This window comes from Zootoca vivipara, chromosome 12 (genome assembly GCF_963506605.1).
Source record: "Zootoca vivipara chromosome 12, rZooViv1.1, whole genome shotgun sequence".
Classification (NCBI taxonomy): Eukaryota; Metazoa; Chordata; class Lepidosauria; order Squamata; family Lacertidae; genus Zootoca; species Zootoca vivipara.
Genome location: NC_083287.1, coordinates 20817137 through 20831697, shown reverse-complemented (window position 1 = coordinate 20831697; position 14561 = coordinate 20817137). Strand labels below are relative to the sequence as shown.

General features: G+C 43.4%; 1 protein-coding gene across 15 annotated transcripts in view; it reads right to left on the bottom strand.

The window, feature by feature from the left end:
* Nucleotides 1-8951: 8951 nt before the first annotated feature.
* The window catches only part of TBC1D5 (TBC1 domain family member 5), a 247358-nt gene continuing 241748 nt past the window's right edge, over nt 8952-14561 (bottom strand). For 14 of the 15 annotated variants that reach the window (XM_060280677.1, XM_060280685.1, XM_060280676.1 and 11 more), the window contains one exon: nt 8952-13059. In XM_060280677.1, the coding sequence (XP_060136660.1) occupies nt 12763-13059 (297 nt within the window). In that variant the 3' untranslated portion in view covers nt 8952-12762. Of the gene's footprint in view, nt 13060-13154; nt 13268-14561 lie in introns of all 15 variants that reach the window. The other variant, XM_060280682.1, reaches the window with a different exon arrangement.

The following is a 14561-nucleotide window of genomic DNA, read 5'->3' as shown; positions in this document are numbered from 1 at the left end:
CAAGGTGCTTGCTCCTCCTCACATGTAGCGGGTGCTGCCCAATTAGAGCAGTTGGTTGTGTGAGTGTGCCAATGGCACACAACCCCCACGTGCAAGGAGGGGCTGGTGCTTTAGCCATTGTATTTGGACAAGGAAACCCAGACGATGGGGCCGGGGCTAAAAGTGCAGCCCTGCTACAGCCTGCCCTTTGTGCAAGAAAGGAGTGCAGAGGGTTTATTCACTGTCTCAGCCCAACACTGTAACAACTGTAACATCTGTAACAACAACGACAACAACTTATTTATACCCCACCCATCTGGCTGAGTTTCCCCAGCCACTCCAGGCGGCTCCCAACCGAATTAATGATAATAATTACAATAAAAAAAGCAATAAAACACCAGACATTAAAACAGGGGAAGCTTACCCAACACCAATACCGATTGCCGTTACTGTCTTATTTATTAATTTATATACCACTTAATGCCAGAATAAGCTTCCAAGCGGTTTGCAAGTATAAAAACCAATTGTGCAGGCATTAAAATATAAACACCCATAATTGAATTGCACGATAAAAATCCAATCAAAACATAAAAATTACAGCTGGGATAGCTCGGTTGGTAGAGCATGGGATTCTTAATCTCAGGGTTGTGGGTTCAAGTCCCACATTTGGCAAAAGATGCCTGCATTGCATGAAATTGGGACTACCCTGTTTCCCCTTTTTTAATACGTAGTCAGAAAGTAAGCCATGGCAGGGTTTTTAAGCATTTGAGAAATATAAGACATACCCCCAAAATAAGCCATACTTCCGCTCCGCGGAAACCAACCCCCACAGGCACCTCCACTCACAGAGTCACTCCATGCAGCTGGCACTGCAGGAGCGCGATCAGCTCTGAAGTGGCGCTCCAAGAGCTCCGCTTAACAGCTGATCGCGCTCCCGCCTTGCTGGCTGCATCCCCGCGCTCCGCCTTCTCGTCCATCGCCGCCCTGCCGCTTCTGTGCTTGTCGCCACCGCTGGGCTCACTGCTTCTTCCTTGCCTGGCTTGGCCAAGGAGCTTGGAGCGCCCTGCAGCGGCAGGCGGAGCGCCTGAGCCAGCGGCCTCTGCCTGGCCCGGCCTAGGATGCCTGCTGCCCTGCCACCCGGAACCAGTGGCTGCTGCAGCGCCGAGCACTCAAGAGAACCGAGCAGCGCCCTGAGCCAGCGCCCTGAGCTGTAAAAACTGTACCGGTAATAAAAAAAATAAGACATCCCACCGAAAGTAAGCCACCCTGTGTTTTTTTGAGGAAAAAAAGTTATAAGACGGTGTCTTAAAAAAGGGGAAAGACGGTACCGTAATTGACTCTTGTGGTCCATTCCAGCTCTATGTCTATGATTCTATATAAATCACCATACAGTAGTTAAAATAGGCAATAACACAATTTCATCAAAACAACTCAGAAGACTGAAGAGATGAAGTGAATGCTAACACAAACAGGTGTACAGTATCTTTAAAAGCCAGTAGAATGATAACACTGTTTTAGTTCATAGAGAATGTATTTCACAGCACTGGTGCCACCAGAAAAAAGGCCCAGCTCTGCATCACAAGCAGATAATCCTTAGGGTGTGGCAAGATTCACTTGGTTTACATCAGGCACTTGAAGACGTGTAGGGAAATGTAATCAGACCCAGTTGCTATTGCTGCTGCAGCCAGTTAAGCCAATGGGCAGGGGAACTGGTTGGCAGAATGGCCGAACAGGTATTGGCATCAGCAACAGGGGGACCCTCCCAGGACACTTGGACCTCAGCAGCTGGCCAATGGAGCTACAGCGCCCAACAAACTACAGGAGAAGCTGCTGTCTGGACAAGCCTTTGCAGCAATGACAGCTATTTTCTGCTTTGAATGTTTATGGCCCAGGAAAAAAACGAGGGCTTGGCTTGCATTTGTTCCCCAAACAGAAGAACTTTTCATTCCGAGTTCTGCAAAGGCTCTTGATAATTACCCCGATTATGCCTGCCACTAAACAGCAAGTGCCATTTATAAATACTCTGAACAATTCTGAGTGCCAGCATGCTTATTACTACCTCTGTTTGTTTTCATTAACTAAAGATTTAACTGCCTTGGTAACCAGCAATTCTGGCTATATTTGTAGTCTGACTGAGGTCAGGACAACATGTGAATGTTTCTTTTCAGGGCTGAAAGTCTGTGATTTGTGTCAAGGTATTAATTCATTATTATGCCTCGTCTGTCGCCGTTTTGCAAAAAAACCAACAACCAGCAGCCAGTAGGTGCCTTTAAAAAGAGAGAGAGAGAGAGAAGGAAGAATAGAAAATTTAATATACAACTGTGAGCTAAATTAAGAGGAGGAGGGGAAGGAAGATTTAAAAAGGAAAAGATGCTGGGCAGAGCGATCCTAACTTGGGGAGTGGCAGAGTGGCAGAGAAGGGTGGTGTCCCCCCCCTCACTCCTCCAAGGAAGCATAGCAGAGGCATGGTCTGGGCCAGCCTAGGATCCAGCAGCTCCTGTGACAGGCTTGCTCCACTCCACACCATTTTGCCACTGCCAGCAGAAACACCAACACCACCAGCTCCCATGGCACCCACACCTTCAGTGGGCACAGCGGGTGCTTCTGTGGAGCTGGATGACCTTGGGGCGGGGGGGGGGGTACTGTGGGGAGAAAGACATCTTTGCCAAATCCAAACCCACCCACCCCGCCATCCCAGAGCAGGAGTTAGGAGAGCTCCCTAAGTGGAACAGACATATCCAGAAAATTAATCCTATATAGCAATAGCAAACTCAAGATTTTGAGTATGGAGTCAACACGGGCCATCCAAGCACACGCACTAACTAGGGCTTGCAGAAACACAATGATCTTTAGAAATAAATTCTGTGTGGGATTTCCTCCTCCCCATCCCTGCTCACTGAAAAGTGGGTGGGATCAGTAGCCGTGAAACGCTGACTACTGGGCGGGTGAGCAGGGGGAGAGGAATGGAATATCCTGGGAAAGGGTACCTGGCTGACATTCCAAACAGGAGCAGTCCACGCTGCAACATTTTTGTTGTTGTTGCATTGCTTTAAGAAAGCAAGCTTTATTGATTGATTGAGTAGGTCTAAAACATTTCCATTTCTCATTTGGGCTTTTAAAAAGAGCCCCACAGGTTTCATTCCTTTATTACATATGGTTCACAGCTGTGTCTGTAACTATGCAACTGTAACAATACTTCTTGAAAACGTGATAAAAACGTTAATGGGTAAAAAAGAAAACCACACCAATACTTTAAAAAGAAAGAAAGATGTTCAAGCCACAGAGAAAGCATAAAATTACAATGCAAGTAAAAGCATTAGGGAACAAAAATATATGCAACAAAAAGGGGTCAGTCTAACTTCCTTGATGCGCAGTTGGGATGCTCCTACTGATAAGGCTCTGCCCCATGTCCCTACCGATTACAGAACACAGAACAGAGCCCCCAGTGACAAACATGATTGAAAGACAGTTCATGTAGGAGGAGCCAAATCTATATAGCACTCAGCTTCTTCTGGTGGTTCAGCTTCTGAACACAGTTGTATCTGAAGTGCCATCTAGTTTAGTTGGATGACATGGAAAATACAAGTGACCACATTTTGCCCAGCTGTAGTGGTGGGGATCAAGTTTAACTTATTGAATGTGCCTGTTGCATAGAAATGTGCTTAACAAGCTTCAGTATGAAACCAAGGGTGTCAACCCAAGTTCCTATGAGCAAAGCTTTTTCTGAGTGGGCCCAGCTCAAGACAAATATTAACAGTAAGCCTTAACCTTCAAATAGTGGGAACTTAAATTTCAAAATGTCCTTAATAACCGTTAATGCATGCATCTGATCTGAGCTCAGCAGGTAGGGCTCTCTTGGGCTGACTTCCAAGCTGGCTGATTTTAGAAACCATCAATTGTTTTGTCTTGGTTTAAGCTGCTTCCTAATCTTCATAGCAGGAATCCAAGATCAAATATGGCCTTCCAGGAACACCATGTATCACTCCTAATCTTTCCAGAAGACATGAAAAAAAAGAGGTAAATGGTGGGTGAAAGGGGCAAATGTGCATACTTGCAAGCCATGCATGAGTAAGGTCAGACTAGGGACGTGGCCAATTTCAGTTCTCTTGTTGAAGGAGACTCCAGTAGAGTCTCAAAATAAATGAGAAACCAGCATGGGTCAATAGCTCTGCTTGAGTCATGGACTGCTTTGCTTTGGGCATGCCAAGGAATTAGCCCTGATCATGATGAAAACTAATTTGTTCAGGGGAGTGTAAACAGCTCATTCTCTCATGGGCAATTTGGGAGGCGCTAAACTGTCAAGACTTTGGTACACCAAACATTGACTGCTCCAAGAAGATAATGAAATCAAGCAAATGGCCTGATGCTTGGGGTAAGCTAAGGCAATGTATTTGCTTCTTAGCAAGCAGATCCATCGAGCAGGTCACATGCAACATAGAACAGTTCAAAGACTACATCAGACATCCCCGAACTGCAGCCCTCCAGATGTTTTGGACTACAATTCCCATCACCCCTGACCACTGGTCCTGTTAGCTAGGGATCATGGGAGTTGTAGGCCAAAACATCTGGAGGGCCGCAGTTTGGGGATGCCTGGACTACACAAACAGTAAACTGAAACATCAGCAATGTCTTTAAGCAGAACACTCCTCTCCTGAAGCTCAACGTATTTATCTACACACACATATATCCCACATTTTTCTCCAATAGATTTAGGCTTCCATGGTTCTCTCTTTCCTCTTTTGAGCCTTACAACAACCCTCTGAGGTAGGTTAGGTTGCAAGGTAGTGATGAGCCCAAAATCACCCAGTGAGCTTTGTGGCCAAGTGGGGATTTGAACCCTGGTCTCCCAGGTCCTAGTCTGACACTCCTACACCACACTTGCTCTCACTTTCCTCCCTTATTTTAAATACTTTTGAATACATCACTTGGTTTGTCTCCATAATTTCATACATTTGTTGCACGTGGATGACAACAATTTGGTTTTTAACCCATTTCTGGATATTTTTTCTTCCTCTCAAGAGTGGCCTGATTCAATTTGCAAGCCCAAGGAACCTTGCCATCAGTTGAATCTTTGTGGTGTGTTCAGCTTATAAACTGAACTGATTTCTCAGTAATGATGTTATCCACAACAGAGCCAAACTCTGTCAGATAACAAAGGCGCCAAGTCTGGACGCACATGCAAATTAAATTTACAGCTACAGCAAAATGCACCCAACGTGTTTACTGTCATTATTAAATCTCTACCCATGTGTTTTGCCAAGATTTGCAATACAATAAATCTGCCACATGGTATGCAAAGATGATATGAAGCGCTCCTGGGAGCCGTGGGGATGGTTGTCAGACAAAACTCAAAAGAAAGAGCCTGATTTGCAGTGCTACAGGAAGTGGGAGAAAATTAATTTCCTGGGCCATCATTTATCTGTTGTGAAAACAGCCCTCTTTCTTGCCCAGCAAAAGGGTATGAGAAGTGCTCACACTATTTTGAATGTCTGCATGTGGATTTGGGCTTGATATAACATTACTACCAACAACTGAGCAGATTGTTTATGATGGGGAGGATCATAGCTCGGTTGCAGTCAGTGGCATTCACGGTCTGAATCCAGAGTCTTAAAGCCTGGGGATCCCTCAAACGAGTACCAGAAGCATGCAATAGTGACTGATACAAAGCAGGAAACAGGGCTAAAGTTAGGAACACCAGACACCCTTTTCTCTCCCCCCACCCCCTTCACACATTTAAAGGGGTTCAGGAGCCTGGCACTCAGTTAAATCAAACACCAGTGATCCAGGCACACCTGCCACCTTCCGTTCTCTAGTGTCTTTCTGGACATGGCCCAAAGCAGGGTGGTCCAACTTTTCATACCAAGTGGGCTGCTAGTGTGGAACCCACGGGCCACACACTGCCTTGTGGTGTGCAGGCACCTGCAAGTGGGACTGAAGCCTAAATTTGACACCAACACACCAGCCCTTGCACTGCCATCCCAAAGCTGGGTATGTGAGACGCTGGGCTTTGGGAAGGAGGAAGGAGGGCACTGTCAGTGTCCTAGAGCTGCCCCACCTCCTTCTCAAAAGGTGGGTAAGAGTCTACTAGGTTTGAGGAAAGTGGGGCCCTGGAAAGCTGCTGCCCGTCAGGGTTGACAATAGTGGGTGAGACTGATGGCCTTGCCTGGTATAAGGCAGATTCCTCCAAGGAATTACTGTCAGGCCTAGTGGTCATTCCACCCACTCCCATGATCATGGGTGGAACATGGACCGTAAGAAGAGATTGCAAGCCTTTTGCACTGTTGTGTTTCAGTTGCAGTGCCAGCAGCACCGGCTCTAGGATATTTTGATTTGGAAATGTAAGTAATAGAAAAAATCTGGTGCCAGTCCACCATGCCACCTGCTGGCAGGGCACTGCCATTCCAGAATAGGCTGCCATATCTGAGGAATAGAACATGTGCATTTCTAATTCAGCCACTGCCCTAGATAAGCTGAAGCAGGTGGTGTCCCTATCCTCCTTGCATCGGGATCAAGTGTTATTGGGACCATCTATCATGTTACATGTTGGTGCCACTAGAATTTATTGTAGACAACACGCAATTCAATAGGCACTTCCTTCTCAGAGACTTCCACTTGCCTCGAAAGGCCAGGCTACATGTTACACAGGAGATTTGTGTCTGGGTATCCCAACCTCTTTTCCACTGGAGTGCACCCACAGTGGGGCAGTGCTGGTTTCTTTGGAACAGTGGTGTGGAAAGAGGTGTTTAATTTTTCCCTTCCGCCTCTGCTGTTTTTCCAGACGAGAGCACCCCTCCAGTTGCTGTTTGCTCTGGGTGCACTCCAGCAGGAGCCTAGGCAAAGGATTTTGAAGAGGAGAACCCTGAAGGAGATGAGCTAATTGCCCCTGACTTGCTGTTACTAACACACACACCCCACAAGAAAACCAGACAGGCTTCCACTGCTGTATTTTAGTAGGGAGGGGGGCAAGGGAAGGGAATGAATAAAAGGTGATCCAGTCATTGATCTCCTGCATAATGTGTAGTTTGGCCCTAATTTTAGCTAGCAAGTACAATGAGAGAGTTAACAGCCCTGATGATTGTCCTCCAGAGAACAGCATACTGTGGTAGGCAGGATGATTACTATCCTGCATTGAGGCAGGTTTGGTTTCCGAAATTACACCTTTCATGTTTAATCATGAAGTATACACTTGAGAGCCCTGCACAGAAGAACAGTAAAAGTAGTCTTAAAAAACAACAACAACTGACATTCAAAAGCCAGGAAGCTGACCAATGTGGCTGTGCCACTATTTAAGCACCCCATTGTTTTCAGAGGAGCACTGAAACCAACAGTTGTTACTGCATTGCACCAGGCCTACATTAGAAGGAAGCTGTGAGAAGGCTTTAATTTAGAGCTCAGATGGTTTGCAAAGTGTAACACAAGGGACTCTGCACCATGCCCTAGAAGAATTCTGCATTAATCAATCCGAGAAAACAATAATCTATTTTTTATTTATTCATACCTTCAAAGCATTTATCTGCCCCTTTTCAGACAGAAAAAACTCCCAGGGCAGCTAATAGATCAACCAAAATAACACAGTCCCTGCCTCCAAGCTTACAATTTTTAAAAGGCAAGACACAAAAGGAAAAAGGAATGAGGAAGGAAGAAGAAAACAAATAAACTCAGACAGCAAAATCTTGACACGGATTGCTCAGTTCAGAAAACAGGCCTGAAATATTTTGGCGACCAAATCTTCCTGAAATAGGCTTATCTGGATTCCTGTCCTTCACACTGCAGAAGATAGAGTCATGGGGACCCAGGTGGTGACATCACACCCAGGAGCAGATTGTCTTTAACAATTATTAGAACATGCTTTTCACTTGGATGTGTATATAGAAGAGGGCAGAAAATGCACACACCACCTGTGTTACACATTACTCAGTAAGATCCCTTATGAAGCCAGGCTGGATGGCATTCTCTCAGTCTCCTAACCTTGGTTGTTGGGAATTTACTGTGAGATCCCGTGTTCCTTCCTGCTGCCTGAGTTCCATGAGGTTCTTTCTAAAGAGCACTTTGCCCATGGTGGTACTATTACTTTTACACTGCACTAATTATTTCTTCTATTAACCAAAATTTGAAACCAGGTTTATAACCGGGTTTGTAAAGCTTGAATAATAATTTAACATCAATTACCTGGGAAGGTGGTAGATTATCCTTCATTGGAGGTTTTTAAACAAGAGGTTAGATGACCATCTGTTGGGGATTCTTCAGCTGTGATTCCTGCACTGCAGGGGGGTTGGACTAGATGATCCTTTCCAACTCTACGAGTGGTCCATGGAGCTTCTTCGCATCTGCCCAACGGCAAAGCTGCTATAGTTGAGTTGTTCTGCCAGCTGCTGGCTTCAACAACTTGTATCTTAAGATATACTGGATGAGATCCAACGTAGAGGGAGTCTGCTTCTTTCTTCCCTTGCATATCCCTGAAGTCTATACTACAGGGCTCAGGGAATCCCCTGGAACAAATGGGTAGGGATTGCAAAGGGTTGGAGAAGAGAAACTAGAAGTTCCATTGTCACCCAGTTTTACACCATTTACTGTCACTCAAAGATGTTAGGTCTCTGCTCCAAATGTGTCTTTGTTTACTATCTAGTTGATTGTCCTTATGATCTTGCTCTTCAACACAAAACAATGAGGATTTGTATGGAGATGGGCCAGAATGGATTGTTCTTTCCATACTTTTGTGTACAGGAACATTCTTTTAACTTTCTCTTTTGCATACACATATTTGTACAAATTGTTGACTCACAGGAGGACACGAGGCAGTGCCTTCTGGGGGGCACAATAACTTGACAGTACTTGATCAAATTTAATTTTCCTACCTTTTGAGCAGACTGAACTCTATGAAGGTGGGTGGGAACTGTGTTTTTTTTTAAGGGAGAGGATGTAGGATACTCGTCACTTTTGCAAGAAAAACTCAAGGGGAAACGCAAAGAGTCTGCATGTTAGTTCTTTCTTTAATAAAGTACGTCAGACATTCTTCTAGAGGAAAGATACAAATTTCCACAGCTAAAAATGAACATCCAGTCACTATATGGCCATAACCATTATGCAGTGATGTGGACATTACATGCAACAGACTTGAAAGAGCCGTGTGGCGAAGATGTGATAAGAATCAGACGAGACTCTAAGAGGCTGAAAAAAAACATTTTAGAGTTCCACATATTAGTACTAAGCAGCCATTTATACTGCATATTATTTTCTATTAGATTACTGATACCCATGAACAAGATGAGTAAGTTAATTTTAGAAGACATAATAAACTGGTACTTTAAAGTGGAAAGTACCATCTAGGAATCCAAATGTAAGGCAATATGGGATTACTATGACCAAATATTATGGTAGTCATTCTGGATCGACATGCATATAAAATCAAGCACTTCCAGAATTATCAAAAAAGCAAATTCCAGTATAGCATTGAGATAGACTGTGTCATAGGGTTACCAATTTTGACTCCTCTAATGGAGTTACTTAGGTTTCATTGCTGTCCTTCAGTAAAGCACTGTTTTTTTTTCTGAAACCAGAGATAATTACAGGCATTGAGGAAGTAAAGTTATACTAATTATAGCAAACATGTTTTTTTAAAACAACAACAAGATAAGAGCAAAAAATAAAATAAATTGCATTGTTTCATGGCACTAAGACAGCTCTGACAAGAAAAATAATATGATCCCTGAATTATCTGTAGACAGCAAGGGTCAATCATAACAAAATTACTAAACCCTCTATGAACTCCCCCACCCCCACATGATGAAAGATGATATACCATACTACAGTTTCTCTCTTACTTGGTTTCCCAATTTTAAAAAGCAGTTTGCTCCAAATGGCACTTTCCCCTGTTTTATAACAGAAACAAATCTAAACAGAAAGGTTAGTCACGTTTAAAGGATCAAAATTAATCACCAGCTATGTAATCCATTTTTGTCATCCTTACAAATTCAAAGGAAATTATATCTAAAAAAAGCCTGCACAGGCCATAAAGGATGAATCCTGAGGTGGTTTACTGTGTAAGTTTAAATGAGAAGGAGTGCTAGATTTAAGCTGGCACAGAAACCTTGCATAACCACAGTATGTTTTAGGTCTTGCATGCAGAAGAACAGCAATATGACTTCACAAACTGCATTTGTTATTAAGCTCTTTACACAACCTCTCAGTATTACTCCCACTTTTACAAGGCACAAGGGCATCATCTTGTGAAGAATTACTTGAAAGTGTCTGAATATGTAAATGTGAACCTGCCACTGTTCAATAGCTATTACCTGTTAATTTGGGTCATCTGCCCAGAACATTCACGGATACAGAACTAGGAGAAAGTACCACTGTATTGCTAGCTCAACTGACTTCTAGGAGAGCAAACTCACCCAACAATCTTATTCCATTCACTTCAGGGCAAAATATGATCTACGGTAATAATTTCCCACCGCTCGCATCTCCCAACCCCACAATCCCCTGTACAAAATGACAGGGGCAATATTCTCAGGAGAGCTATCCGTTATGTAACACTTATGCTTTGGGGTCAGGTTGTAATTTGGTTTAGCATGACTCATGCTGCAGATGGAGGGGTAGAAGTATTCTTAATGTAAGTTACAACTGCAATTAATCACCATTAACATCTTCATGCCCTATCACTTACCATGCAACTGCATTACATGACGGTGGTTATACTCTGTGTGTGTCTGTCTGGAAAAGAAAACTAAAGCATACAAGCAAAGTGTCTTACTTTGAGATAAATCTTTGAAAATATCTTTCACCAGAACCAAAATATCTTTCTACAGAACAGGGTTTTGGGGAGGGGGAGGGGGGTGGCGGAATGCGCTGCATTAATATTAGCGACTTTTGTTTGTTTGTTACCTCCAAAGGAACCTAGAGATAATTATATATAATGAAGCACAACACCCTTAGTAAAAACTCCTTCCCTAATGGGTTACACATTTCACGGCTAAGAGGTTTCCTTTCCAAATGCAGTTAAAAAGAGAGAGACCAGATTAGTGGCTAATTAGGTCTTTTTGGAGGCTGACATCATTGAACCATTGCCTCTCTCTTGATGGGATCCGGAGAAACCCTATCATGGCATATTTGCATACAGAAATGCATGGGTGGGCATATCTGGACACCCAAGCACCCACCCATCCCTTGAGTTTTATTGTGTTCAACCTGCAAGCCAGAAGCTTTCTGAAATTCAGTCTGTTCAACACCAATGTATTGCTAAGGTGAAAGATCCCCAACAGGTTAGACACTTGGGGCTATTAATCTCAATAAACCCAAATTCTCCCCCTGGCTTAGTGATATTAGTCAGTGTAATCTAGAGCAATGCCGCATATACTGTTTAGCACTGGCTGCCAGGGAAAGGAAGAAGCCTTTTGAGAACAGAATTATGTCTCTGGGCTTATGCATACTTCCTGTTGTCCTGCTACTTTTTCCTGGGGGAAACCACTATTTAGCGCTCAACTGGAGAAAACAGCAATTGGGTTTTTCCATGGATTTCTGTTTGTTCTGATTTAGAGCTAAAGGGTGGGTATTCCCTGGGAAAGGAGCAGGTCCATGGGAAAATCGCTCAGACCTGTGCTTCCCTGATTTTTAGCTCTTCTCTGCAGTTACCATCTGGTTATTCTCAAATTGGCCATGCTGGGTGTGAGATTCAGAGGAAGAGCTACTTTGAGAACTTACACTCTTAAAAGCTAGAAAGGAACATAGCCACTACTCTATCAGCATTATTTACTATGTACTTGTTATGGACACTGACATATCAGTTGATCCCAAGGCCAGAAGCAGCCTTGGGAAATATTTTAGCCTACTCTTAAGATTGTGAGAGAAATTTGCGCTAGAGTGAAAGATGACATCCTTGGTATAAAAAAGCACGAGGAATCTTGTTGCCCTTCCATGTGGTGATGTATACATAATCATGTGCACTCATATTAAATTAAATTTAAAAAATGAGTACCAGGGAACTGTTTCTACATGGCTAAGGAACACTGCTGCATTATGACCCTACAATGAGCCTTGGTCCTGGGCCTGAGGGGATTGTGGATGTCCTGAAATAGCTATAAAAATATGTTCCAGGCTATAATATACAACAATACAATTTATTCATCGGGAGACAAGTTTATATCTAGTGGAGACTAAAGTCTAAATGTTTCAAAGCAACTACCGTAATGTGCACCTAATTTGTATTACTTTACGAGGAAATTTTTTGCATGATAGGAACAGCAGTTAGTGGTTTCTGCTGTATGTAAATTCAACATGTTATTTTTCTTTCAGGAAATGGTTCAGGAGGCCAGCCAATTGTCTTAGTGTCTGAGATGCAATTCTGAAACCTTTACTTTTCAGATTTTCTAGCTGCCATGTTTTGAGGAAGAGTACCCCCGCTCTCTCCTGAGACCAAATAAATCTGCCAGGATCCAAGCTGATGCTCATTTGCTTTCCCCACATTTGGAAAAGATGCTCACCTGTCTACCCACGAGATTATATACTTCATGTTATTCTACATGATGAGTGACTATGAGCTACTACTACTTCAATATTCCAAGAAGTTGCTAACAAAGTAAACCTACGAGTACCTTTAATATACATTAGATCTTGAGATGCACGTGTGCATGTTTTAAAGGCAATCATTACATAATTGTTGTCTTGATTTCCTTGCTGAAAAAGGACTGCCTTTACCACATCTGTGCTCTGGTTTTATGAGTTTCCCAGTCCCATTAAGTGTCAGGTGCACATGTCAATGTGCCACAGCTGACCTCACAGGCTGACTTAAATTTCCAAGGGGCTAACAATGGTGAAATCAGAATCCTTGCTGTTGCTGCTGCTGTCGTCATCAGGGCTGGAACTGAGGTTACTAGAAGAGGCAGATATGGACCCCATCAATGGATCAGAAAAGGCTAAAGAAGAGTGACATGGGACCTCACTCTTGGTGGTCACATCCTTGCAGGTTGGCACAGTCTGCACATGCTCCGCAGCAGGACAAACATTCCGTCCCTCCTCTTTGGAAAGTAGAATATAGTCATCCATGTGCTTGTTGGCAGAGTTTCCACTCAAATCGGCCACAGCCTATGAAACAAAAGAATTTTGAACAGGCAAGCATGTCAGAAAATCCATTTTTAAATACCACGCCTATTGCATCCATCATCACAGCTAGCACATACCTTTACAGGCGTGGCTGCCGTTGCCTCCACCATCGTTCCCGTGTAAAGGTACACACCAGTAAAGGCACATATAAAGGGGGTCCTAGTTGGGAACTCTTTAAGCAGGGTCTCTCCTACAGATTATAAAGGATGAGTGGGTTTATAGGGTCAAGGTGTCCCCTATCATAAGCATGCACAGGACTGAAGCCATTCAGAGCATATGCAATTCTCCCTCCCGCCAAAGTTGTGCTGTCGGTTTCCCAACACATTAGCAACTGCACATTCTTTACAATGATCCTGTACATTTCAGTTATCTCTGTGCAGAAAAAATGTCACACGAGAAGCGGCTCTTGGTGACTCCCAAAGCGCGAACCGTTAATACAACTTGACTCTTAACTACAGCATTGCAAAAAATATATCTTAAAATAACTCCATTACACATTTTAAAACGAAATCTCTAAATTTATATGTAATTAGTTTCTCAAGCCATATATAGATATATCTCCCTGCAGCATCCTTTGCAACATGCTAGCTTTTTTTTTTCTGACGCTGCTATTTTCAGAGGTGAAATATCTCCCCACTCCTTCCTCTGCCAGTTTTGGTTTAGAAAAACTCATAGTGATATGAAGCATGTTTTCTCCCATCTGCTGCTGCTACTGAATAAATGGAATATGACAGAATTATACTTCCAGTAGCTTTGAAAGTTAACAACCTTACACCCAGTGCCATATGGCTTCTTCGAACATTTTTTCCTGATGAGTATCTTCTAGTAGGATGAAAGTTATTTCCATCATGCACTAAAGTAAGCAAGCCCTCCTGATACTAGGTTTTAAACAGGTCTACAAGCTTTATGGGTTCATGTGTGTGCCTCCCTTTAGCTATCCATTGGGGGGGGGGGTAATGTCCTGTGTAAAAATCACAAAATGAATTTCTGCTATCTTTTATTGATTGAACGATTGCATTTCTATCCTACTTTTTCCTGTAAGGAGCTCAAGCTGGCATACATGGTTCTCCCCCTTCATATTTAATCCCCACAACAACCTTGAGAAGTACATAAGGTCGAGATGCAGTGACTGACCCAAGGTCACCCAGTGAGCTTTGTGGCTGAGTGGGGCTTCAACCCTGGTCTCCCAGGTCCTAGTCTGATACTCTAACCACCACACCACGCCGGCTCTCTGCGTTTGCAGGGCAGGAGATGAAAGACTGAAATTGGTGTGGCTGATGGGAAGTGGTAAAATAGTGAGCAGTGAAAGAAGGGGTGTCTGGATCATAAAAGAGAGATAAATCAGCTGTCCTTCCCTTCATGTCAACAGCAGTTTTAGAATAAGCAAACTCTCTCTTTCCATTCCACCTTATAAGACACCAGAGCCCTCTCCCTTAAAATTTGCAAAGGAGAGAATGCTATCAGTTGTAGTTTTTGTGACAACT